This window comes from Ursus americanus, chromosome 12 (genome assembly GCF_024610735.1).
Source record: "Ursus americanus isolate L20-20 chromosome 12, mUrsAme1.1.p, whole genome shotgun sequence".
Classification (NCBI taxonomy): Eukaryota; Metazoa; Chordata; class Mammalia; order Carnivora; family Ursidae; genus Ursus; species Ursus americanus.
In genome coordinates, this window is record NC_142138.1 from 36,969,373 (window position 1) to 36,996,327 (window position 26,955).

Consider the following 26,955-nt stretch of genomic DNA (forward strand, 5'->3'; position numbering starts at 1 on the left):
TCACATTCATCCGTAGAATCACTGTGAAATGGACAGTGGACAAACTGGATTGGTGACTCAAATTCCAAACAAACACTGTATTGCCATTCAATGTACTGCATTCCAGGAAAAGTCAATACATCTTAAACTATGTGAACAACACTTTATGTTCATACATAAAATAGATTCTACGCTCAGGTAAATATAAATAGGTTTTTCATCTACATGAATGGAGAGTAGAATAGTCAAGTCACACGGAATGCAGGAAATTCTTTGCTGTGCAGTACTAGCCTGGGCACTGCAAGATACCCAGCATTGTTGGCTCCACCAACTACACTCCAGTAGTTCTCCCTCCCCAGTCCCTGGGACAAGCAAAATCACTCTGGTACATTTCCAAAACGACTCCAGGAAGTAGATCCATCCCGACAGACTAGTTCTGTAAATCTGGTAGCCTGCTTTTCTGTTGTCATTGGCTACCTCTCTATCACATCTGACCTGTTAATGAGCTCCTCTTCATGTCTCCTTCCTTCCTTGGCTTCAGAGTCACGGCATTCCTGCAGCTTTTCCAATTTCACTTCCACAGTTCCTGCCACGTGTCATTGCCTAACTCTTCACCTCCCCTTGTCCATCTCCTCTGACCTTCCTTTTTTTTTTCTCTCTTTAGATTTATTTAGGGGCACCTGGATGGCTCAGCTGGTTGAGCATCTGCCTTCAGCTGGGGCCATATCCTGGGGTCCTGGGATCGAGCCTCATCAGGCTCCCTACTCAGAGGGGAGTCTGCTTCTCCCTCTCCCTCTGCCTGCCACTCCTCCTGCTTGTGCTCTCTCTCATTCTCTGTCAAATAAATAAAAAATCTTAAAAAAATTTTTTTTAAATAAAGATCTATTTATTTTGGAGAAAGAGAGAGAGAGAGCAAGGGGAGGGGCAGAGGGAAAGGGAGAGAGAATTACTTTTTTTTTTTTTTAAAGATTTTATTTATTTATTTAACACAGATAGAGACAGCCAGCGAGAGAGGGAACACAAGCAGGGGGAGTGGGAGAGTAAGAAGCAGGCTCATAGCGGAGGAGCCTGATGCGGGGCTCGATCCCATAACGCTGGGATCACGCCCTGAGCCGAAGGCAGATGCTTAACCGCTGTGCCACCCAGGCGCCCCAGGGAGAGAGAATTTCAAGCAGACTCCCCACTGAACACAGAGTCCCAGGTGGGGCTCATCTCACAACCCTGATATCATGATCTGAGCTGAAATCAAGTCTAACCCATGATCTTCAACTCCCTCTCCTGAGGAATTGATTCTCAAAGTTCTGTTTCTACACAGAATACCCAAATCCACACTTCCAACTGACATTTTGTCATTCATACATAGAAAGCCTCAAGTTATACATGTCCAAAATTAAACTTGTCATCTTCCTCTAAAACCTATTATCCCATCTGTTGTACCTATCATCCACTTAGTCAATCTAGAAATGACAATCATTTTTGTTCCCTAGTCCTCACTCCCACATCCAGTTGATTGCACTGCTCTGTCCATTTTGCCTTGGAAGTGTCTCATACCTACTTCCTTTCTATTACTGTAGTTCAAGCTCTCATTACCTGTGACTTAGAATACTGTCACAGCCTCCTAACTGGTACTTCTACTCCAATTTATCTTTTGATATTTCCAGCAAAGGAAGTAATAATAGTATTTATTAGTATTTATAAATAGTATGTTATTTATATTTAGTATAGTGGTGATTGAGTGCTCATTATATGTCAGCCACTATACAAAATGCTTCCCATCTCTTTTAATCTGCACGACCACATCATAAGGTAGGAGTTATTGAAATTTTAAAGATGAGGAAAAAGAGGTTTGGGGAAGTTAAGTAACTTACCTAAGGTCACAGAGCTAGCTCCGAAGTGACATCAGGATCCCAGCTCTCCCTGGCTTCTAAAATCCCTGTTGTTTTGCCTTTAAAAAAAATTTTTTTTGATACAACTTTTTCATATTGCCTCTAGTCTCATCACAACCTTCTATTCAGTCTCTACATTTTTCCCACCTGCCATTTTCTTCCTCCTCCACCCATTATCTATCACCTTTCCATATTGCCTCTAGCCATCACAATCTTCCATTCTGACTCTATCCTTCCCAGTCCATTCTTCCAATCCATTGGTTCTTTAATTTTACTTATCTCCTTACTTAGTAAGGATTTATTCATCAGCTATTTCAAAAGAGTACTTCATAGCAGGCTCCTCTTCTTTCCCTGCGCCCACCACATCTGCCCTCAGCCCTCCTTCTCCCCACTCTCTTCCCAGCTGCTAAGAGCAGGGTTAGAAAAGGAAATGAATGAAGCGGATACAAAAAACTCCCCGCATCTTAAGTTTTTCTCTGCCTAACTCAGTGTTGTTTTATGGTTCCAACAATGAACCAAATAAAAGGTGCTCTGTAAATTGTAGAGTGCTCTGCAAATGTAAAGTGCGATATAGTCACCCTACCTTTGCATGCCCCAGGCTTCAACTGAGTTATTCTGTGAAAGACAGCAAAGGTGTTCCAAGTAGAGAACGCCACGTTTGTGTTCGGAGTGAGAAGAGTAAGGAAGAGTAATGCCCCAAATAATATGAGTTTGGCTCGGGAAATGTCTACTTGTCATTACTGCCTAAAAACCTAGCTTAAAACTTCATCAGGACGTGAGCCAGTAAGACAGGGCGATAATGGTTATCAGCCTGAAAACCCCCAATTTAAAACTCTCTCTAGGAATGCTCCCCTCCCCCCAGCTCCCTGGAGGTTTTAAGTTCTTGCAAATGTCGTCCCCGACTTTCACAGGGCCCCCGCCCTGCGCCCTCCCTTCCTGACCTCTCCGCTTCCTGGTGGCCCCAGCCCTCGGACCCCCGCCCCGCCCGCCGGCGGAGGACTACAAGTCCCGGCGTGCCACGCGCCCACCCGGCCGGCTGCACCGGGGCTGGGCGCGTGGCGGCCGCCGAGCTCTGCGCGGGGGAAAGCCTCCCGGCGCCGGCCATGCGGGGAGGTAAGTGATATGCTCATGCTGCGAGGGCACTGGGAACGCGGCCACTCTCTCCCCTCTCCAGGATGAAAGGAAACGAAGAAAACCACAATAAAAACCGCCCTGCCCTCCCTCGTCTCTGCTGTGTGTCCGGTGCTCCTGCAGCTTGTTGCACCCACGAGCGTGGAATCTGTCACCCCGGAGTGGAACTGGGGGCAGAAGCGTGTCTGGCCCCGCAGAGAGCTGCGGCTCGCCCGGGCTGCGGGGCAGAGCTCGCAGGATGGGACCGGGTGGTGGCACGGCTCGGCTGCGCGCCCAGCGAGCGCCACACCCCCACACTCCCTTCTTTCCACAGACGGGCTCCCCGGGGAGCCCCCAAACTCAAAGACGAACGGTTTCTTCTTGAAAGTCTTAGTCAGAAACTTTTCCCTCTTGTCGCCGGTGCCACCAGCGAGTCATTTGTCTATCGGACGGCGCCGTTCGTCCAAGAGGCGTCCTGGCGTCCCCTCTCCTGCCCTCAGTCTAGCCCCACCGCTCTTCCCTCTCCCGTGAGACGCCCTTAGGGACGCGGTGAGCTCGGCCCTGCCCTCCGGCGACTTCTCGAGATTTCTTCTGCAGCCACGTGGACCCAGGTCTGCACTCTGCGATGTGGGCTGGACACTCCTTAGGGCCGATTCCCTGACGGGAGGCAGGGCGAGTGATTCCTTTGGGACAGCGCTGGTTCCCGGGGTGGGCGCTGGGGTTGGGGGGAAATGAGTGCTGATCAATAAAAGAAGCCTGATCAGAGGCACCGGTTTCCCGCCCTTGCTGACTCATCTCCCCTCCTGAGCCCATTCCCAAGTGTGCCTGAAAGTTCTGCTTAAGAATCCCAACAAGGGGATCTCCCAAGTTATTCTAGCACATCCCATAATATCCTGGATCAGAAGATCTTGTTTGTCTGCATCTCTCTCACCCTATACTTAACACACTACACACACGCGCCAATAAAAACACACTGTGCACACGACACACTCTACACACTACACACGCCACAAACACAGACCAGACACATTACACACAGCATACTCATTACATTCGTCACATAAACATACATTACATGCACACACTTCGTTTATGCTACAGGCTACATACACATACCATATACAACATACATACACATCGTTTTTATTAGCAGAGAAGAGGGTTAAATCAGTTTGTTGGAGAGAGTGAGGAGGAAGTGGGTGAGTACTAGTATATATACTTATACCCACAAATGTCAATTTATTCCAAAGTTAGAAACTAGCTGATAAGTGAAACCTGTTGTTGTTAGAATTTAGAATGCTTTCCTTGGTTCCTCCCCCCCCCCCCCCCCCCCCCCCGTAAAATGGAATCGATTTCCTACATCACCTTCTGAAACCCTTACCCTTATCTAACAGGCAAACTTTTGGTCACAGCGGGGGAGAGAGAAGGAGATGTCCTCTGTGTAGGAAGAAAATCTTGGAGAAACTTCACAGAAACCTTTCTCCTGTAGGGCTGTCTAAGGAATAGTTAGGTGTAACTACATTTTCTTTGCCTCTCCTTTCAAGATTCAGAGCTGAACTGATTTTGTTCTCAGCAATGGCAAGACAGTGCTGTTGAGACACCTTCCTCCCCCTATCCCCAGGACTCACAGCCCAGCCCATTTGAATTAAGTTGGAGCACATTTCTGGAATTTCAGATCAAGTCCCAAAGCATTATGAAATCTGTTGGTGAAAGAGCTCTCTATCTCCAGGAGAGTTCATCACTTTGATTGGTGGTGATAAGACTCACCTGTTTGACCAGACTCAAAAAATGGTCGTCAAAAATAAATGAACACTTAGAATTTGTTCCTAAATTATTGTTGTTGTTGTTGTTGTTATTATTATTAAAATTTGTCCCAAAATTATTGTTTGCTTTTTCAAAGGACCAATGGTGAAGATGGGCAGAGAGAGCATTTGAAATCTCTCTCAGTGATGATCTTTCACGAAGTTGAACGTTTCTAATACCATTCTTGGAATAAATAAGAGAAAAACTTTTGACTTTGAAATTCAGGTTGCAAATGTAGATTATAGTTTCTGATCTTCTTCTAGGGCCCTTAAAAATTAGTAAAGAAAAAGGAGACCTGTCGCTTTCTCCTCAATTCTTCCTGAATTCTACACAGTCTTATAGCAACAGATGATTTTTTTTTTTCTAGGATACTTCTTGGGAACCTGTATTGTCTGCCCTATCTTGAGTGGTTTAGTTGACATCTTGACCTAAAAGTGTCCAAATATTGATTGTTGTTTATTTCGATGACAGCTATGCATGCTTCCTGTGTATCTATGACATATTTGTGGAATGGAAATGTTTCCCTTCAGCAGTGGTTCCCAGCCAAGCAAAGGAACTGTGAGATTGACCAGGGTAGTTTGAAAGATCATGCCTAGTCTGTCTATGCCACCTTCCCATGTCCTGAATGGTAGGAGATACTATGAATTTGGGGGTTGGCACAGTATCTTTTTTCATATGTAACTAATATAGGACCCAGTGCTCATAGATAGTGTTAGTTAAATTTGTTGAATTACGCTTTGTGTGCAACTGAGATAAACAATTAAGATTAAACCTCCCAGAACTAATTGTTTTTATAGAATGAGATTTGTTTCATTTTGATTTTTGGCTGACTTCATCTGGTAGGTTGAATGACAAAATAAAAGAATGTAGGTGTTCTCAAAAGATCTGGTCATCTACCTTTCATCCTCTGAAATATGTTAGTTCCTGCATAAGGAAGAAAAGGATTTTCTGCTGGGCAGTGCTTTCCTTATTCTTAAAGAGATTACCTAAAAGCCAGCCCTGGGAACTTTGTCCATGAGTCTGTTAGGAAGAAAGAGTAAAACAGCCTGGAGCTTCTGAATATTCACTGGTTATAGCCAATAGTGCTAGGTTCTTTCTCTTATTTTCTCTTGTTTTTCTCTCCCATGGGGGAGAAAAATAGTTTTCAAAACATGACATCCCTGCTCAGAACAACAGCAAGGGTCTATCATGCAGCAACAATGAAGGGGAGGGAGAAAATAAGAGGCTATCGATACCGCTTGTTTTTCTTTACAAGACAGATGTGGGGAGAATTCTGCAGTTCTTGGACTCCTGATTCATTCACTTCCACTAATTGTGCTGAAGGTAGTTAGCAAAAGTGAACAGGCACACTGTAGCTTTAAAAAGTCAGCCATGAACCAGAAGGCAGTTGGTGCAGCTTGTGTGTGATTCCTAACGTCATGTTGGCTGAGAGCCAGCCTGGTTTTATTTCACTGTGTCAAATTGTACCTCCTTATTGAATTCCTTTGCCAGCCTACTTTGTGAAAGAAAACATTGGGGTTTCTTTGGCTGTTCTTGATAAGCCTATAAAAAATGACATGTTTTAGTTGCTTCTAGGTAGGTTTTCTTTTTACTCTTCCACAAAAAAAGAAAATAATAATAATAATAATAATAAGACAATGTAGTGTGGTGTTACAGAGTATCATTGTGAGTGTTTTGTTTTGTTTTTTTCTGAGATGCTTAGAAAATGGTGAATGTATAACAGTTTCCAACTGAAGTGAAATCATTTTGGCATGGAGCAGCAGCACTATCTTCTGTCTACTCTGTAACGGTGTGTGAATGTATGTTAATATCTATATGTATATTAAATGTTGGATTTCTCTGTGAATGATCTAAGTGGTTTAGCAACTGGAAGTTTGTGTGTGTGCGTGTGCGCGTGTGTGTATGTGTGTATATCAGGAGTGAAGATTATCCCACACTTAACAGTATTATTTGCTAATCATCTACTTCTCGAACAGTGATAAAATCTTGTGAATATACTAAATGATGCACTTGTCATGTCAGAGTAATCCCTAAAGAAGGAGTGCCGAAGTATAAAGTAATTTGAGAGGAAATGTATTTAATTTATGGCTTCAGCTGTAGAACAAGCACGTTTCAGAACTAGTTTTTTAAAGCAGTTTTGTTCATAGCTTTTTCATCTTGCTAATTACATATTAATTGTGGAGGGTTTTTATTTTTTCACAGCCCTCATCCTACTAAATAAAAAGACAAAGTGATGGATGCTACTATATCTCCTTGGATGTTTTGGTGATTTTCATATAAATCTAATGAGCTGCCTCCCCTCTCTTACACACATGCGCGCAGACACACACACACACACACACACACACACACACACACACACACACACATCAGCACCACCTTTCTGTGCTAAGGGCTATCTGACATTTTTGTGAGCTTCCAGCTTTACCACAGCATGGCCATCTCACAGACAGGTTTTGAGGCTTTCGTTGAGAATATGTGAGGTAGGGGAATACTTGCTGACAAAAGCTTTAAGTGCTCTTTTGCATTGCAATGAAAAAATAGAAGGTTTGTGAGTGGACAAAAAAAAATGCAATTAAAAAAAAAGAGAGGAAAAGAAAGAAATCATAGCCCGTGGTCTGAAGGGGCAGGAAAAGGGGGATTGTTTTTCTCGACTTTGACTCATTTATGAGTTGCAATGTCTTAAGTGAGAGCTTGGCACCCAGGGGAAGCTGTGCCAGTTCACACAGCACTTGTTTTGAACGAGGATTCAATTTCATTTGCAAATGCTTATTGTCAAGGCAGGGAGTGCCAGTACAGATGAAAGCACCCCAATCCGTCTCCTCTAGTTCTTTAGGTTTAATCACATCTCTCCAATCGCTGAGGGAACTGGAGGTTTAAACAAACATACGTGAACTGGTGTGAAGCTGTAAAAGGGACCATTATGTTTCCGATTCAGAATATATATTCTTCTCTCACTTTCTAAGAATTAAACACAAGCTTTTCTCCCTTATTGATTAGTTGCTGAAGTAAAGGAACCCTGCAGCCTTCCCATGCTATCTGTTGACATGGAAAACAAGGAAAATGGCTCTGTCGGTGTAAAAAAGTAAGTGAAACTGGCTTGTGAGTTCTGCTTCTGCAAACAACAGAGGGACTTGGTTTCTATTTTTATAGTTCTTGCTTATCTACTACAATACACTGTTTGGGGTTGATTTTGCGTGGTCTGCACTGGCCACCAGACTCCCTTCTCCCCCCGCCAACCCCAATTGCCTTTTTCTTTATTCCATTTCTAAGATGGAGATGACTCAGGCATCAAACTGTACATAAAGGGTTAGGGTGTCAGGCTTTGGAACAGGGACGGTGGAGGTTCTCAGCCCCGCATTCTGTATATTGAAACAAAACACTGAGCATACAGACTCTGCCTTCCAAGTTCATGGGCTACAAGGGTGGAGGCAGAACAGAGAATTTGAGTCTTTTTAAATAAAATCACCTCTATCAAAACTGAGACCTGTAGTAAAGGAAAGAAAAAAAGCTTTGGTTAGAATGTCCTACTAATTTTATGAACTGATCCTTGAATGTGAAACATTTTAGTACATAACATAGTGTTCTGTTTTCATGTCTGTTCTCACATTTGAAACTTTGTTTGTTGTGAGTTATATGCTTGATTCTTTTAAAAAGGATAATTTAATTGCATTATGTAGCATATTCTGAAACATGCTACGTATTTCAGGGGACCTCATAAGGTATCTGTGAGTATATGAAAAATATGTATATCCCTATTTAGATGTTATTTTGAGGCTATAACCACTTTGACTACCAGGAGAAAGTAAGTTCCCAAGACAGTGTTATCTGTTCCATTTTTCCATGTCATTTAGTTTAAAATTGCCCTCAACTTGAGCTTTGGAGAAAACTAATTAAATATAATCCATAGAAGTTATGATATCTAAATGAAGGAACAGTGTGCTACATGTTTGTGAGTAGAGGGTATATTTTGCTCTATAGCAAAGTTAGATTAACATAAACTTAATAAGATCTGCTTTTAAAGATTCTCATATAATATATATCAGTGCCATGCTGGCGTATGTCCCATTCTTGAAGTTTAGGTAAATGTAGGAGAAATAAAAGAGACAGATGCACTTTTTTTTTTCCTCCTGTATGAGTCTGATCAGTGCTTTCCAGTAAGTAGTACTTTGAACAGTGATGGAAGTGTTCTTCACTTGCACTGTCCAAAATGGTAGCCACTGGCCACATGTGGCTGTTTAAAAATTTGAAATGTGACTAGTATAACTGATTATATGAACTTTTAATTTTAAGCAATTTAAAAAGTTAAAAGCTTTATTGAGATATAATTGACATATAATAAACTGCATGTGTTTAAAGGATAAAATTTTTAAGTTTTGATATCTGTATACACCCATGGAACCATTACCACAATTATGATAACCCCCCAAATTTCCTCATAACCCTTTATAATCTCTCCCTCCTGTCCTTCCCTGCTACCATATCCCCAGGCAACCACTGATATGCTATCTGTTACTATAGATTAGTTTACTTTTTCTACAATTTTGTATAAATGGAATTAGTAAGAGTGTACATTTTTGAGCGGAGTGTGGGGGTGTGGTTTCTTTTATCCAGCATAATTAATTTGGGATTCACCCATGTTATAGCGTCTATCAATAGTTCATTACTTTTTATTACTGAGTAATATTTCATTGTATGGATATACAACAGTTCATCCACTTGCTGATAGACATTTGGGTTGTTTCCGTTTTTTAGGTATTACAAATAAAGCTGCTTTGACCATTCGTGTACAGGTCTATGTGTGGACATATGCTTTCATTTTTCTTGAATATACAAGAATGGAATGGCTGGGCTATCTGACGGGTGTATATTTAACTTTTAAGAAACTTACAAACTGTTTTCTCAACTGCTTGTCATTTACATTCCCACCAGCAGTGTGTAAACATTCCAGGTGTTCTATATCCTCATGAACTCGGTATGATCAATCTTTTTCATATTTGATATTATATTACGTATAGTTTGCATTTTCATTTCCCTAATGACTAAAGATGTTGAGCATCTTTTCATGTGCTTATTTGCCATCCATATATCTTTCTTAAGTAAAATATGGTCCAAATCTTTTGCCTTTTTATTGGGCTAGCTATTTATGTATTATTTTGTAGACAATTTTCATATATTCTGGATACAAGTCCCTTATAAACATGATTTGAAAATATTTTCTACTTGTATGTGATTTTATTCTCTCTACAGTGTCTTTCAAAATGTAGGAATTTTTAATTTCAATGAACTCCAGTTTATTTTTTATTCTATGAATAATGTTTATCTTTTTATTTATTTATTTATTTATTTATTTATTTATTTATTTATTTTTAAGATTTTTTTTATTTATTTATTCGACAGAGATAGAGACAGCCAGCGAGAGAGGGAACACAAGCAGGGGGAGTGGGAGAGGAAGAAGCAGGCTCATAGCAGAAGAGCCTGATGTGGGGCTCGATCCCATAACGCCGGGATCACGCCCTGAGCCAAAGGCAGACGCCCAATCGCTGTGCCACCCAGGCTCCCCTATCTTTTTATTTTTTAAGATTTATTTATTTATTCAAGAGTTCGCACATGTGTGAGAGCAAAGTAGGGGAAGGGCATAGGGAGAGGGAGAGAAAATCTTAGGCTCCATGCCCAGGATGGCCCCACATGGGACTTGATCTCATGACCCTGAGATCATGACCTGAGCCAAAATCAAGAGTCAGATGCTTATCCAACTAAGCCAGCCAGGCACCACATGAATAGTGCTTTTAGTGTCATGTCTAAAAAATATTTGCCTAACCTAAGGTCACAAAGATTTACATTTTCTTAGATTTGGGACTGTGATTTTTGAGTTAATTTTTGTGTATGCTATGAGATAAGGATTAAATTAGTTTCTGGGGGGGGGGGTTTTGCCTATGAATAGCCAGTTATTCCAGCACCATTTGTTGAAGTGTTCCTGCAACTTTGTTGAAAAATAATTGATTATATATGTGTGGATCTATTTCTGGACTTTTTTATTCCATTCATAATTTTGTATGTATTTATGTCAATGTAACATAGTTTTGATAACTATAGCTGTATAGGAAATCTTGAAATCAAGTAGTGTTATCTATCTAATTTTGTTCTTTTTCAGACTTGTTTTGTCTCTCCTAGGTTCTTTGCATTTCCAAATGATTTTTAGAATCAGTTTGTCAATTTCTACAAAAAAAAAACACCTGCTGGTGCTTTGATGGCATTGCATTGAATTATAGATTAACTTAGGGAGAATTGATCTCTTAACAATATTGTATCTTCCAACCCATTAACACAGTATTTTTTTACTTAGGTCTTCTGTAATTTCTCAGTGATGTTTTATAGTTTTCCATCTGTAGGTCCTGCACATCTCTTGTCAGATATATCCCTACATAATTTTATAACTTCATGTTATTTTAAATGGTATTGCTTTTTAAATTTTAATATCCAATCATTTATTGATAGTGTATAGAAATACAATTGATTTTTGTATATTGACCTCATATTCTACAATCTTGATAAACTCATTTATTACTTCTAATAGCTTTTAGGTAGATTCCATTAGATATTTAACATAGATAATTATGGGGGCACCTGGGTGGCTCAGTTGGTTAAGCATCTGCCTCCGGCTCAGGTCATGATCTCAGGGTTCTGGGATCAAGCCCAGCATGGAGCTCCCTGCTCAGGGAGAAGCCTGCTTCTCCCCGTCCCTCTGCTGCTCCCCCTGCTTGTGCTCTCCTATTGTCTCTCTGTCAAATAAATAAATAAATCTTTAAAAAAAATAGGTAATTATGTTTTGTGAGTAAAGACAGTCTTTCTTCCTTCCCAATGTGAGTATATTTTATTTCTTTTACCGGCCTTATTGCACAGAATAGGACCTCCACTAACAAGTTACATAGAAGTGGTGAGATTAGACAGGCTAGTTTTGTTTTGTTAAGGAAAACATTTAGTCTTTTTTCTATCTTTGGTTTTCTATGTATAATATGTCTCTTTTTTGTCTGCTTTTAAAGATGTTTTTCTTTATCATTGATTTTAAAGCGATTTGATTATGAGACTTGGTATATAGTTTTCTCCATCTTTTTTGTGCTTGGAGTTTTGTTTTGTTTTTGTTTCTTGACTCTATGGGCTTGGTTTTCATCAAGTTTGGAAATTTTCCAGGCATTATTTTTTGGTTTCCCTCACTCCTCCTTTGGTGACTCCAGTTATGGTGTATTTGATCACTTGATATTGTGCCACGATTCACTAATGCCCTAGGTTTTCTTTCATTCTTTTTTCTCTGTGTTTCATTTTGGATAGTTTCTATTGTTTTGCCTTCAAGGTCACTAATCTTTCCTTCTGAAATGTATAATCTATTGTTACTCCCACTCAATGTGTTTTCCATTTCAGACGATGTAGTTTTCATCTCTAGAAGTTCAACTTGGGTCTTATTTTTGTACCTTGATATCTCTATTTAACATATTCAGTCTTTCCTCTTGCTTCTGAACATGTAAAGTACAGTCATTGTAACTGTTTCAGTGTCCCAGTCTACTATTTCTATCATTTCTCAGTCCATTTCAGTTGACTGATTTCTCAGTGAGAATGAGTTGTATTTTTCTACTTCTTTTCATACCTGGTAATTTTTGATTGAGTGTCAAATATTGTGAATTTTGCCTTGTTGGGTGCTGGATATTTTATAGGAATTATAAATATCCCTGATCTCTGTCCTGGATGCAGTTAGGTTACTTGGAAATAATTTGATCCTATTAAGTCTTGCTTTTAAGTTTTGTTAGGCAGGACTAGGGCTGCATTTAGTCTAAGGGTATTTTTCCCCTCTTACTGAGGCAAGACCCATCTTTGTACTCTAGCCAATGCTCATGAATTATGAGGTTTTCCTCCCTGGCAGATGGAGACAAACATTTTTCCCATCCCTGCATTATCCCTGAGGATTGTGCTCTCTAATTATTTGGGGTGGTTCTTTCCCCAGACTCAGTTAGTTTCCTCACATGTATGTGATAATCAGTGCTCTGCTGAGTACTTGAGGGAGGCCTCTGCAGATCTCCAGAGTTTTCATGCTGAGAGCTCTCTCCTCCCTAGTCTTTAGGACTGGCCTCTGTGCACAGCTTAAACTCTTTCTTCAGGCAGTAAGTGAATAGAACTTACCTTGCTTGTTTTCCATCCCTCAGGAATCACTGTCCTTTATTACCTATGTCCAGTGTCTTGAGTGCCATTCTTTCATATGTTTTTTCTACTTTTTTAATTATTTAGGCAGAAGGATAAATCTGGGCCTCATTACTCCATCTTGACCAGAAACAGAAGTTCCAGTTCATTAATACAACCACAAATGTCTAGTGACTAACCTAATGGACAGTGTAGAGTTCGATTTTAATAGAACCCCAAAAGGCACAAAACATAGGCTCTTGTGGCTGTTTCTGAGATCTGCCAAAACTGGCACTTGTTTTGCTTTCATTTTATTTCCAGGCATGGAAAATATAGTTGCTTTACTAGGAAAAGTACTGTCACAAAGGGTCATTTCCAAAGAAGTCTAGGATAATAACCCTTATTCACTGGCCACATACTTGTGATCAGAGCTTTAGTTTTGCAAGGCTACTGTTTATGAAGTCCCTTCATATGTTTAGTACTTTTGTGTGAGACTTGTCAATCCTCACAACCATATTTTGAGGTATACATTTTTTATGGATGAAAAAACTAAAGCTCCAGGAGGTTAAAACCATATTATTAAAGAGGCATTTCACATGTTTTGTACTAAATTTTCTAAATCCATTGTGTATTTTATACTTTATATCTCAATTTGGATATAAAATTTTCATTGGAAATATTTGATCTGTGTTAGATTTCATAAGATTTATAGTTGAAAAATTAGAATCACATACCCAAATAATTCCAAAGTTAAAAATTCAAATAAATGAATGAAGTACCAAAAATATTATTTTTGTATTATACGCATATATATTGACACAACTGGTTCTTCTTTTTTAAAAGTGTTGATTTGACTTTGAAACAAATGCATATCAGTTTTAAAATGTCTGTCCAAGTTAAATAAATGTACTAAAACTTATACCAACTCAATATACTTAACATTGAATTCAAAGGGTGTTGTATAAATTTACAAGCAACTGTAAGTTTATCAATGTCAATATATCATTTTTCAAATTTTTCTTAAAATTAATTTATTTAGAAAATGTAAAATTATTATTGTATACTACTATGGTTCTATTGTATACTCTGAAAAGTTTCAGTTTCAAATTTAATGCCTGTTTGGCCGGGTTGCAAATCAGCTTTTCCTTTTTTTTTTTTTTTTCCTGAGGTATAAATTTAGTTCATTCACATGTAGTGTGATATCAATGAGAAAATATAATTTACTGTGCCATTTTGGGATCTTCATTGAAAATTTGGCAAGCACCCATTTGCTTTAATATTAAATCTTGAATTGGAACAATACAGTAGATGTTTGTAAAATTCTTCTAGGACTTTTCCAACAAGCATTGGCAAAGAACACACATCATTATATTCCTTGTGTTCTATTTTTTTTTTTTTTCACAATTCCATCACCCTGGCATTGATCTGTAGCATTTGCAAATATATAACGAATGATTTAACAATGGTATCCATGACATTTCAAGAGTCTGCTTTAGAAAACTGAACATGAATATCATACAGTGGATGGAATAAAGCAATAAGGGAAACATCAGTCAGTAGTTTTAGAATTACATTAAACCCAGATTTTTTTTTAGTTAATATGGCTGAAGTACCATCCATTAGAATAGAATTTAATTTTTTCATATCTAGCTGAAATTCTTCTTTGACAGATGTAAGAGACTTAAAAATATTTAAAGTTTGAGTTCAATTTTTCAGGCCATAAATTGACAATATTTCTTCATAAATTTGGAAGTTTTTTGAGACAAAGCATACTTCAAGTACTAATTGGGCAGTGTTTTTTATGTTGCACTATTCATCTAAAGCTAAAGAAAAGTAATTGTGTTTTTCAAATTTTGAACCAGTTGATCTTAGATGTTGTTAAAAGATTTTGTCTTCCTCAGGCAATTGTTGGGTGGCTTGACTGAAAAATCTTTCACTTTTTGTGAAATACCTTTTTAGTCTTTTCTCGTAATAGCCTAAGAAAACTGAATATAACCAGATGTCTATGGAAAAATTGTTTTCTTTTTTGTGCAAGAATCCAAGCCATTTATAGCTATACAAATTTATAAGCTCAGATTCTGTTTGAAATCACTTCAAAACATTTTGTTGGACATTTAATTTTGAATTCAAGTGGCTAATGTCATTAATTCCTTTTTGATCATTGAGAAGAAAGTTACCAAATTTACTATATATTTGCTGAAAATGTCTCTTAATACTGTCCATTTTATTATCTTTACCATGTTTTTTACACAACAAACGAACAGCTTTTTCCTTTCGCTCTGCTCCAGCAAATTGCAATTGCTATTCATTGTGAAATTTCCAATATACTTTCAGCCAGCCTCCTTTTTTCTTTTTCTTTGTTTTTTCAGCCTCCTTTTTTCTTTACTGTTCTGGTTCAGTGCTAGTTTCGGCATCTCCTCTCAATTCTGCATCAGTAGTATGCTACCTTTTGAAACTTTAAAATTTATCCATACTTATTTTAACTAAAAAATATTTATTATAATTAAAATATTAAGAATGTCAAATTAATTACCCCATATGACATACAAAGAGATTCTCATAACTTGAGCTGTCCGCATCAAACACATTACAGTGTTATGTGGGTATGTAGTAAAACATCATTTGAACTGAGTCAATCAGTTGATACCAACTAGATTGGCCATGTATTTATGTATAATACTAGAGAGTACACATGCATCTGATAGGAGAACTTCAACAAATTAGCCTAGGTGATGCAGCAGTAAAAGTGAAATGTTGTCACTCCAAAACAATGGAGTTGTGTTTAACAGAAGCATATTTTATACCTGTTCAAGTTTTTACATTTAAATTTAAACTAATAAAAATTAAATACAATTAATAATTCAGTTCCTCAGTCAAATATTAAATGCCCGATAGCCACATAGGACTAGTAGCTACCATATTGCACAGGTATCTAGCCAGGTGAAGCTCTTGCACACCCGCACCAGGAGAAAGGTTACATGAATATGAAACTGAGGATAATGATTAGCTCAGGTCAGGGGAGTGAGGGGGAACAGATGTAGTTCCTGTCAAGATCCTAGCTTTTATTTTGCCTGGTGGGTTCATGGGTGTTTATTAAGTTTAAAAATAACTAACTAAATAACTAAGAGGGAGCCATTTTAATAGTTTGGACTATATCCCTCTAGACAGTTTGTATACAAATACTTTCTGTATCCATATGTATACGCATAGTCATATAAGAATATACACCTATATTCACATGAATTCAAAAATATACACCTACACACACAAGAATGTATTCAAAGGACACATAAAATAAGCTTCTATTGAACAAGTGGAATTATAGTATTCTGTTTTTGTGGATTGTAGATGCACAGATTTTGGATTAATCATAAACCTTGGTACATGACACTGTTATTATTGATCTATGTTTGGACGTGTTAGATCAATGTTAGAATTTTTACTAAATTCTAAAAAAAATTCTAGGTGTTTTACACGTATGTGCCTATCTGTACAAATCACAAGTATTCAATGTCAAATATGTATATTTTGCCAATCACTTAGTCTTAGTCTTACTCCCTTTTTCAACAGTTGGCCTTTTTTCCCTTCTTTTGTTTTCTTCTAGGATAGAGGAAGAACCAATGCTCCCACACAATAGATGCTTATAATAAGTTAGCAGCTTTTCAACAAGAAGCAGTTTATTTCCCTACCACCACGATGCCCCTCACCCCTCAGTGGGGAAGCTCTACTCCAATAGAAAACTGACAGTAGCAATGTTTAGCAAGGTCTTTCTTTCTTTCTTTCTTTCTTTCTTTCTTTCTTTCTTTCTTTCTTAAGATTTTATTTATTTGTTTGAGAGAGGGAGAGAGGGAGAGCTAATTAGTCAGGGGAGGGGAAAAGGGAAAAGCAAACTCCCCGCTGAGCAGGGAGCCCAATGCAGGACTCGATCCCAGAACCCTGAGATCATGACCGAAGCCAAAGGCTTGCTTATTAATCGACTGAGCCACAAAGGTGCCCAAGGACTTTCAAAAGAAGCTATTTCTTATTAATGTCATGTCTTTCCTTGCATCCATATCTCACCATATCCTCTGCCTTTGCAGTCAGTGTATGGTTTCATTTTGAAGAAAGACTTTTTTGTTAAATTTTGGACTAAAATTCCTTTTATAATTAGTAATGTGATACTTTTCTTTGTAATGGGTGCTATAAAGTTTTAAACTTGCTTTAATAGGGTAATACTAATTTTTGAGAGGCTGTTAACTATAGTAACTATTAAGCTAAGCATTAAGTTTTTGCCCATGTGAATTAGAGGGTTAGCAGGTGAATGGTAGAAGTAAAATATTAAGGTAGAGTGAGAAATTATTATTAGCACTGTTAGAATTTCAAAACTCTGGCCTTATTGTAGAATTATCAAAAAGACTTTTCATATAACGGTAATAACAATGGCTATTATTATTTAATCTCATTTAAAAAATCTAACAATGCTTATGTGTACAACAATCCACCAGTCAGGTCTCCATCTCTAAGGGAAGCAGTCACATTTAGGGTTAAATAAAGAACTTCATGGGATATAGGACACTTGGTTATTTGCCTGGAACCGTTGCCTGGCTCCTTAGCGAAGGAGGAAGAGGAAACTGATAGAAATAATTGCGTGCCTGATCACTGGCCTTCAGCTTTTGCTTATTTACTCCTAATCCTGTCCTTCTGTGGTGCTGCATAAACGATCAGCGGTCCTTAGATGTATGTTCTTTGAATGCAGTGAGGGAATTGTATCCAGCTGCTAGGTAAGTTCCTGGGTACTCTCTCCCCATCAGGCCCCTCTCATCCGTTCTGTCGTCCTTTCCCAGACCCACAACCACACAGCTTGACTCTACCTGAATGCAGTGAATGATGGTTTCCACCATGCTGTTCTTTCCAGGAAACAGCAATCTGGAACAGGGGGTGATCATGATGGTAAGATACCACTATACTAAAAAGGAAATAAAACTCCCAAAACATTTTAAGTAGCTAAATAGGGAATGCCTCTTGATGGTTTGTCAGGAAGGAAGGAAGGAAGGAAGGAAGGAAGGAAGGAAGGAAGGAAGGAAGGAAGAAAGGAAAAGGAAAGAAAGAAAAAGAATAGGGAGGGAAGGGGAGGTAAACTGAGCCCATAATTCAAACTTGAAAAATAACCTTTCTAATCAGGATCTGTTGTTATAACTCTTCTGTAGGTATGTTTGGTGGGATAAGTTAGAGTGCTATGTGGTTTCTTGAATACAGATGATATATAGGAGTTAATGGTGATACTTGTAACTGGTACAATTTTATTTTTCTTAGTGAAGATAAAGTTCATTCCTTAATATTTTATAGTGATCTGTTCACTCTGATATATACTGTATTGGCTCAGGCAGCCATAACAAAATACCATGGACTGGGTGGTTTAAATAACAGAAATTTATTACTCACAGTTTTGGAAATGGGGACGTCCAAGATCAAGGTACCAGCAGATTCAGTTCCTGATAAGAGGTGTCTTTCTGTCTTGTAGATGGTCACGTTCTCACTAGGTCTTTACGTGGACTTCCTACGGTATGTGCATGCTGGCTCTTATAAGGCCACCAATCATTTTGGATTAGGATCCTACCCTTATGACCTCATTTAATTTTAATTGTCCTATCTCCTAAAAGCCCTATTTCTAAATGCAATCACATCAAGGGGAGGGCTTCACCATATGAATTTGTGGGGGTAGGGCACAATTCACTTTTGTCATATGGCCTTATGATAAATATTTCATTATTCCCTTAAATTAAATGATAACTTGAATTAAGAATTGAGTCTGTTTATTGTTTTGATTTGTCCCATTATGTCCACTGCAAATGACTACCTTAAAGAAGTGTACATTTCGAAAGAGTAAAATGCATAAACCATTGAGTCAGCCAAGCATATCACTTAAAGCATGAAAACAACAGGAGTTTCATCAAATCCAGCAAAGTTCACAAACATGCTTTATGTATGTTTTATACATTATCAGCCCTGAAGGGCTGCTGTTTTCTACATCGTTTCTGGCATGCTACCCATATCCCTACAAAAGGAAAACCGAGTTTGTCTAAACAGTAAAGCCACACCTAAATCCTCTGGATTAGTGACCACTGTGCTGTGGCTCAGAACAGGGAGGGAAAGCTCTCAGGCTTGCACAGTTGTCTTTAGTATTGATTGGGATATGAAACATGCACATGTTTGTGTTTAGCCTGACTTTTGGCATGACTTGTATCTGGTAGTGAATAAAAAATTAACTCATTGCATCCTCTTGAGAGGAGTGTCCTTATTTACCCGTGTTCAGAGGTCTTTTTTTTGTACTACAAGGTTGAGGACAGGTAGGAAAAGAGGCAGTAATAAAAATCCCTTGTTTTCAGGGAGATGGGGGGAGTGCTGGGGAGACATGCCCAGCAGAGATATGTCCAAGACCGAGTGCCGTGTGATTTCAGAGGAGAGCCATCAGCCTGAAGGAAGATGTCTATTACAGAGGAAAGAAATGCAGGAAGAAGTCCTGTCTGTCCCTGGGACCTGCTCCTGGTGTTTCTTCTGAGTCAGGGCTCCAAAGCCTCTCTACGTACCTAGCACACCCTGACTCACCTTGCCGTGGTGACTTTTACTTCTCTGCTCTCCTTCCTCCATCTCTCAATTCCTCCTGCTCCTAAACCACTTTTTGGAATAAAGCGGGGTACACACATAACCATAACCTTTTTCGTCATTTAGCTGACTTGAGATTTTCCCCTTCGCTAGACAATGAGTTCCCAAGGCTCATCAAGTGCCTGACTTATAGTAGGCAGATTAAAATCAATTAATGACTGGAATAAAAGATTAGGCATATTAGGAACAGGACTTTTAACCAGTACCTTTCAAAAATGAGTAAGGTTCTAACCTTTGGAAGCTGAACCAATAGAGCTTTGAACAGCATAACCAAGCTGAGGATATGGGAAAATCCAGGGTGTTGCTCAGTTAAATTTCGGTACAGACTTAGAATGGGAAATAAGCCCGGAAAGTTATGTTTGAATCAAATTTCTCAATGCCAAGAGAAAGAATTTGAAATATACAGAAGGCTTGAAGAATTATTTGCTTTCTCAGTGCTTTCATTGCTTGAGTATGCTACAGCTAAATGCAGTCAACTCTTATTTAACAGAGTATTAAAAAATGAAAAATGTCCTGTCAAGAACCTTTGAATCATCCTTTCTCTTTTTAGGCCTGCCTTTTAGCCAGATCCCTGCTAGTTTGGTTGAAGGGAGAGGAAGAAAGGAGTAGAGATAAAACTAAAGCTCATTTAGTTGCTTCATTGTCAGATATGTCATAGGCAAAAAAAAAAAAAAAAAAAAAATTCAATATTAATTTATTACAATCAGAATTATATTGCTTTTAGCCAAAGGCTGTTCTAAGATATGGGCAAAGAGTAGTTTAATTTAATTTTGAAAATAAGTTATAAAGATCAAGGCAGTATAAAATTAGAATGCATTTCTGAGTGGAAACATAAGTAACATTGAGAATTACCTTTATAAAAGGAGTAATGTGATAAATATATCACCATAATAAATTAACTAGTGTCTAAAATAACTTTTGCTCTGAACTTTGAAGCAGAATTGCAATTAATGAGTATAATGGGGTTTTGAAATCTCATATGGATTGTATTTATCCACAGTTTCCTTTTGGTCTGATCAACCCTTAGAATCTAGAATATCATGAATACTAACAACTATACACGTGCTAGATTCCGAGAAAATGTTTCAACTATGTTCCACCTGCCTTCACTAATGTGTAAAGGGGAAGTGGAGACTTCTGCCAGCGCTTAAAATTATAATATGTCAACATGAAAAACACTCACAATAAGGTCTCCATCTGCATGTACCTGCCAAATTTGTTATTTATTGCATTTCTGTCCCAATGATTGTGTCTGTAGCTCTCTTTAAAAGTGAGGTGATTGTTTAATTAAGGGATAATTGTTTCCCAGTGTGAATTATCCATGCATGATATAATTTTTATCAATATACGATGTACTTAACCCATATGCACAGGGACTAAATGGTGACTGGGTTAAATGGAAACATTGGTTTGGTAAGTGATGGGACCATAGATAAATCTGCCCTTCATTTCTTGCTAATTTTTTGTAATAAGTTAAAATGCATATATATTTTTTAAAGATCCCATGCCTGGAAAAATATTCATGAATTTATCATCCGTATACATGATATTTTAAGAAATGTTTTTGCTATGATGATGGTAAATAATAAATATCAGATGATAATGGAACTTTTATATCTGCCATCTCATTTCATCAGTGCAAAATTAGCAGCCACAATGGATACCACCATCTGGGAGGTGTTTTAAACAGCGCCATTTAAATTCCTTCTAGAATTTGACATGCACAGGTTATAAGAAAAATTTGGAGAGAATGGTCCATTTAAAAGGGAACAAAGTGTCTTAGTTTGGTCACAAATAGCAGTCCTTTAGGAGACGTATGGCTTTCCCAATGGGGAAGGGTGACACTTAAATCCATCCTCTGAAATGTACTCATAATTTCCTGGGGCCTCGGCACTCCGCCCCCACCCCCAACTCCCACTTTCATGCTGCCCTTGATCGTTGCCAGTTTTCTCCTTAAAACTGTTACCAAAACCACTGGAAACCCAGCGAAATTATTCATCATACTTTATAATAAACAACCTTCAAGTGACAACATGTGCCTGCATGTTCAGCCTCTGCAAGCCGTCCCCTCTCAAGGCCTAACTTAGGATGAGTTTGGAGCAACAGATACCTTTCAAAATCTCCGTGGAAGATCCTAAGGTGTCCATCAGACAGAACCTTCTGGGCCCTCCAGCCGTTGTGTCCTCAGCAGCACTTGTTCAGGCCTCAGTTCTAGTATTACTTAGAGGTAGCTATTTACACGTCTGCTGCCCTCGCCAGATTGCTAGCTCTTTGAGGGCAGGGTCTATGCCTTCCTATCCTTATAACCCTACATCTAGTCCTGGACTGAGAAGTTGATAGGCTTCAAGTAAATATCTGTTGTATCAAGGAGTTGAGTGGAAAAGCATAGATTTGGGAGCAAGCATATATGGAATCCAATCCAGGCTTTATCTACTATGTAGTTTGGGGTGAGTTTCTGAATCTTTCTGAGCCTTAGTTTCCTAAAAACAGGTTACAGTAGCCAGATGACAAGGAGTTCAGAGGCTGATAATAGAAAATGTACGAAAAGCATATTGTAGACTCTATGTCCTCTCTGGCTCTTAGTCCACCGATGTAACAGAGCTTTGCTGTGCATGAACAATGCACCCGAGACCTGCGCTAGGCGCATGAGAGCTGACAAGATGAAGACAGACAGGTTTCTCCTCTCGGGATGTGAGTAGTCTAACACTGTGATTTGTCTTCTAAGTTATTTTGGGATTCTTTGCTATCAGGCCTAAACTTGGGATGGATCAGTCACTAAATGCACTGGTTGGTTTCATGCCCATTTCTTCTGCATGGGTCTCCTTACCCTAAATATGAGAGAGCGCCTGGTGTTCCATTGCTCCTCTTCTTCATGCTACACTGTCAGCAGTGTTGTAAAGTCTTTGTTCTCTGCCGTGTTGCTAATACTCAAGAATATTTCACAATTATGGAAGTGATGATGTCATATCCCAGTGGAGTAAGAATCAGGAAAGCCTCCCATCCTAAAATTACAATGCAGCATACTTTGTTATTACAATTAGATGACTATTCTTTATGAGGAAAGGCAGTTAATTGAAGTCAGCCACAGGGAGAGTGAATTCAGATGTTTTCTGGGGCACTTGAAAGTATATCCGATGGGACTCTCTGCTCACTGCTAGAAGTGAGCTGATCAGGAAACTTAAAAGATTTGTTAGAACAATGAACGCCTTTATAGACATTCTTCAAACCCACCTTAAGCAAGAGAGGGAAGGAAAAATGGTACCTTAAAGGAACTGCCCAGTGTCAGCTCATGATTGCCTGTATTAATGGGATGATAGAAAAATCCCAGCATGTGGATAATTTTTTAAAAAGCCATTTAGCTTTGACTTTAAAATGCATAGTTAATGTTTGGCAATATTAGGGAGAAAGTCGTTTTTTCCCCATGTATACTACCTGTTAAATGGTAGGAAGGTAGGTGTGTGTGTGTGTGTGTGTGTGTGTGTGTGTGTAGTAAGCATGCATATATATAAGTGTATATGTACATGGGCATGCAGTGTTTATAGATTCACAATCTCTAAGCTCAAAAGGGAAAACACTATTAACTAGTAAGCATTGCTTTTCAATTAAATGTTGTGTTGATAAATCATTGATCCTGTGTGCCATTGATTAAAGGCTCTTTTGGCTTGAGATAGGACAAAAGTTTGGTTATTTAATCAAATATTTTAAGTTTCTACTATGAGCAAAACATTATGTGGGAGATGAGGCAGCGGTACAGCTAGTCCCTTGACTTTTGGATGTTTGAAGGTTTTCAGGATTCCTCAAAGTCTGGGCAATTTCATTTCCATTAAAAATAACATGAATCCTTTCAACTTTCACTAACATGTTGAACCTCTCACCCATGCTTAGCTCTAGGCCCAATTTTCTTCTCACCCTCTCCCAAGATTTCAGTTACTGTCTAAAAATTAAATCTCCGAAATGTGTACCTCCAGCCCACTCATCTGCTTTGAGCACCAGACTCAGTCTCGTATCACATCTCTGCTTGGATGTAGATGACACCCAGAATTCAGTGTATTCAACTGAACCTGGCAGTGCCATCTAAGTGAAGTTACACCATCCATCCAGTTCCATGACACTTCCATCTCCTTCATTCTGTCTAGTCCACCACTAAGTCATGCTGATTTTCTTGGTTAAAAATCTTTTAAATCCACACACTTCCTCTTCTTGTCTGTAGCCACCACTCTAGTCTGGATCACCATGATCTCTTGCATGGATGACTGCAGTAGACCACCTCTCACTGGCACCCCTTCTTCCCCTCTGGCTCATTTCCAGTTCTCTTTTTCAAGATGCAAATCTGATCAGGTCACCCCCTTTATGTAAGACCATTTAGCAAGTTTCATTGCTCCATAGACAAAAATCCAGAATCCTCAATGTGGGCTCCAAGACGCATGGCTCCTTTGACTGTATATATTCCTCCAAAGAGCCTGGAATAATCTTCACCCGATTTCATATGGTTAACTTCTGGCTGCTTTCTAGACCTTACGCCAAGAAAAACTTCCATAGGAATGCATCCCCTAGGCCCTTAAACTGTCATAGTACAGTGTATCTGTCCTTCATGGCACTTACCACAATATGCGGCTATGCATTTAGTTGTATGATGACTGATCATTGTCTGTCCCCACAGGACTGTAGGTCCACAAGAGTAAGGACCGTGTCTGCTCATTAGTGTATTCCTAGCAGGAGAGCTGGCAGGAGTTTTGTTCTGAAGGATTTCTCAAGCCAAGTTAAGCTATTTGGAATTCATCTTAAAGGCGATGGACAGCTTCTGATGGATTTTAAGCAGGGGAGCAATGTGATTAGATGTACACTCTGGAAGAATTACTTTGGATGAGGTGTAGAGAAATCCAGATGAACACTCCTGAAAGAGAAATGAGGCAAAGTCACAGTAATGGCGGGTCCTTGCCATTCTTTCTCTATTCTACTTTTCCTACCCCTCCTTTCTAAATCCAGTGAAGCAGATTACCCATAGAACCTCTCAGATGCTTGATCATCATCTAGTCATGTGAATATTGGTTGAGTTCCTAAGTATATGCTTGACACTAGGAATAATAAAATGTTTCAGGCCCAGATGTGTATCCCTAGCCCACATCTCCCACTCTGATGGGAGAGACTGTCCAATAAGTAGAGAGTATAATCCAGTGTGGAAAGTGCTGCAATGGGAGTTTGAATGGAGTTCTCAGATGCAGAGGTTATAATTAAAACAGTTCCCTGGTGGGGCCAGGGATGAACTAGGTAGGAATGGTGGATTGTGCCAAGTAGAAACAAATAAGGGGGCATTGTAAGTGGCTGGAACAGCATGTGCAAAGGCCCAGAACTGCACAACATATTCGGGAATGGCTTTAGCTCTGCAATTTCCCAGCTGCAGAGAGGATATGTGGGGTGGGGATGGGGAAGGTGGTAAGAAATGGGAAAAGATAGGTACATGGGGGCCATATTGTACAGGGCCTGGTGTTCTTAATTTAGGAGTATGAGTGTCATCCTGTGAGTTGTCAGAAATCATAGAACCACTCGTAATATCTCTGGATTAAAAACCAATTCATAAGGAAGCACTTCATATGAAGAGTCTAATGGTTTATGAGGAAAACAATGACTGAGCCAATAAGAGTAATGATGTCTTGAACCCAAGAAACACAAGAATGATTATAGTCCTGAGAGGTAAACCGGGATCTGGGCCTCTGAGGGAAGAGAGGGCCGTGGTTCTAGCAAGCTGGCCAGGGCCTGCCCTAGGAGACTGAGTAGTGAGCCAGGCCACACACTCTTGCACACTCCACCACAACAAGTGTCTGGGTTTGTGTTTTGCAGTTCCATGGAGAACGGGAGGCCGCCGGATCCTGCAGACTGGGCAGTGATGGATGTCGTCAACTATTTCCGAACAGCAGGATTTGAGGAGCAAGCTAGTGCTTTTCAGGAGCAGGTAAGTCGGTGTAGAGAAACCCATGATGAACACAGTTACGTCTTCCTCACAGCAGGCAGAGGGAGTGAGGAGGAAGAGGACCAGAGGGCAGTGAGGGATCTGTGAGGCTCTGCCTGTCTTCCACATCAAACACCGATTATACCAGACCACTGAGGAGGGTGGGAAAGGGAAGAAGAAAAGTGACAAGCTAAGAGAGAGAAACCCAAGCCCTGGGACACATTCACAGCTGCAGGAAGGAGGGCTAACGCTCATTTACAGCTGCACCTTCCGAAAGATGGAACAGCCCTACCTGCACCACAGACACACTGGAGAGCAGAAATAGAGAAGAAAGGGAAATGCGGGACGGATCTGATGAGAGACATGTAGCACCATCCGCTCCTGGCCCCAGCACCAACCGAGCTAGGAAGCCCCCTCTAATCTGTGTTCCAGGTGCTTAGCAAGGTAGAGTGGAAAGAGCACAGATTAGAGTCAGATCCTGGTTCTTCTAACTCTGTGTGACTCTGGGCAAGTTACTCTCTCTCTCTCTGAGTCTTGCTTTCACATCCACAACTTGAGGCTATCAATGCCCAACTCGGTAGGGTGGTGATGTGAGGATTAGGGACTTTGTCTGCACAGTACCTAGGGTAGGTCCTGGCACAGTGTTCATGGCCCTAAAGTGTTAATTCCCTTCCCTCAGATCCAGGGTTGGTATTGGAAGGAGGGAGTAGAGGTCCCTCTCCATTATCTGGGTGATTCCTGACTCCCATTTTTTAGGCTGGGCCAGCACTGTAGGGATGGTGCTTTGACCATGAGGGAGCAAATTGAGGGGGCATGTTGTGGTCCACACCAGACCAGCTCTGTAAGGAAACAGAGATCCTATCTCCCTATCAGTGAAGGCTGCAGTTTTCTAAGCATTACATTTACTTTCCCAGTATTGTAATATAATTGATAGAATTATAAATTGAAGAATGTGTCTGGCTGCTTCTTCCATATCCATTTAGCTATCTCTTATTCTCTTAAGCTGGGTTTGGCTAGGGAAACTTTTCTAATATATACCTATATCTATCTATCTATATGTATCATATATATATAATATATAATTTCTAATATATATATATATATATAAATCTCCTTCAATATTTTCTTTGAACCTGATCTCCGATCTCTCTCTCTCTCTCTCTATATATATATATATACACATATATACATATATATACACATATATACACATGCATATATAGTTGTTGCTGTTGTTATTTTGGAAAATTTGCTGAAATAGCAGCTTAAATCACTTCACACCCACCAGAATAGCTAAAATTAGAAAGCTTGATAAATTTAAATGTTCATGAGGATGTAGAACAAACACATGCCCCTGTATTGTTGGTGGGGATGTAAAGTACTCATACGTCTACCCCATGATCTAGCAGTTTCATTCCT

General features: G+C 39.3%; 1 protein-coding gene across 4 annotated transcripts in view; it reads left to right on the forward strand.

The window, feature by feature from the left end:
* The first annotated feature begins 2,883 nt into the window (after nt 1-2,883).
* SAMD13 (sterile alpha motif domain containing 13) overlaps nt 2,884-26,955 on the forward strand; it is a 39,361-nt gene continuing 15,289 nt past the window's right edge. The window contains exons 1-4 of one of the 4 annotated variants that reach the window (XM_087866055.1): nt 6,213-6,353; nt 6,473-6,567; nt 7,779-7,863; nt 25,428-25,539. In XM_087866055.1, coding sequence (XP_087722181.1) covers nt 7,811-7,863; nt 25,428-25,539 — 165 coding nt within the window. In that variant the 5' untranslated portion in view covers nt 6,213-6,353; nt 6,473-6,567; nt 7,779-7,810. Of the gene's footprint in view, nt 2,979-6,187; nt 6,354-6,472; nt 6,568-7,147; nt 7,262-7,778; nt 7,864-25,427; nt 25,540-26,955 lie in introns of those variants that run through there. The other 3 variants (XM_045801915.2, XM_087866056.1, XM_045801916.2) reach the window with 3 other exon arrangements.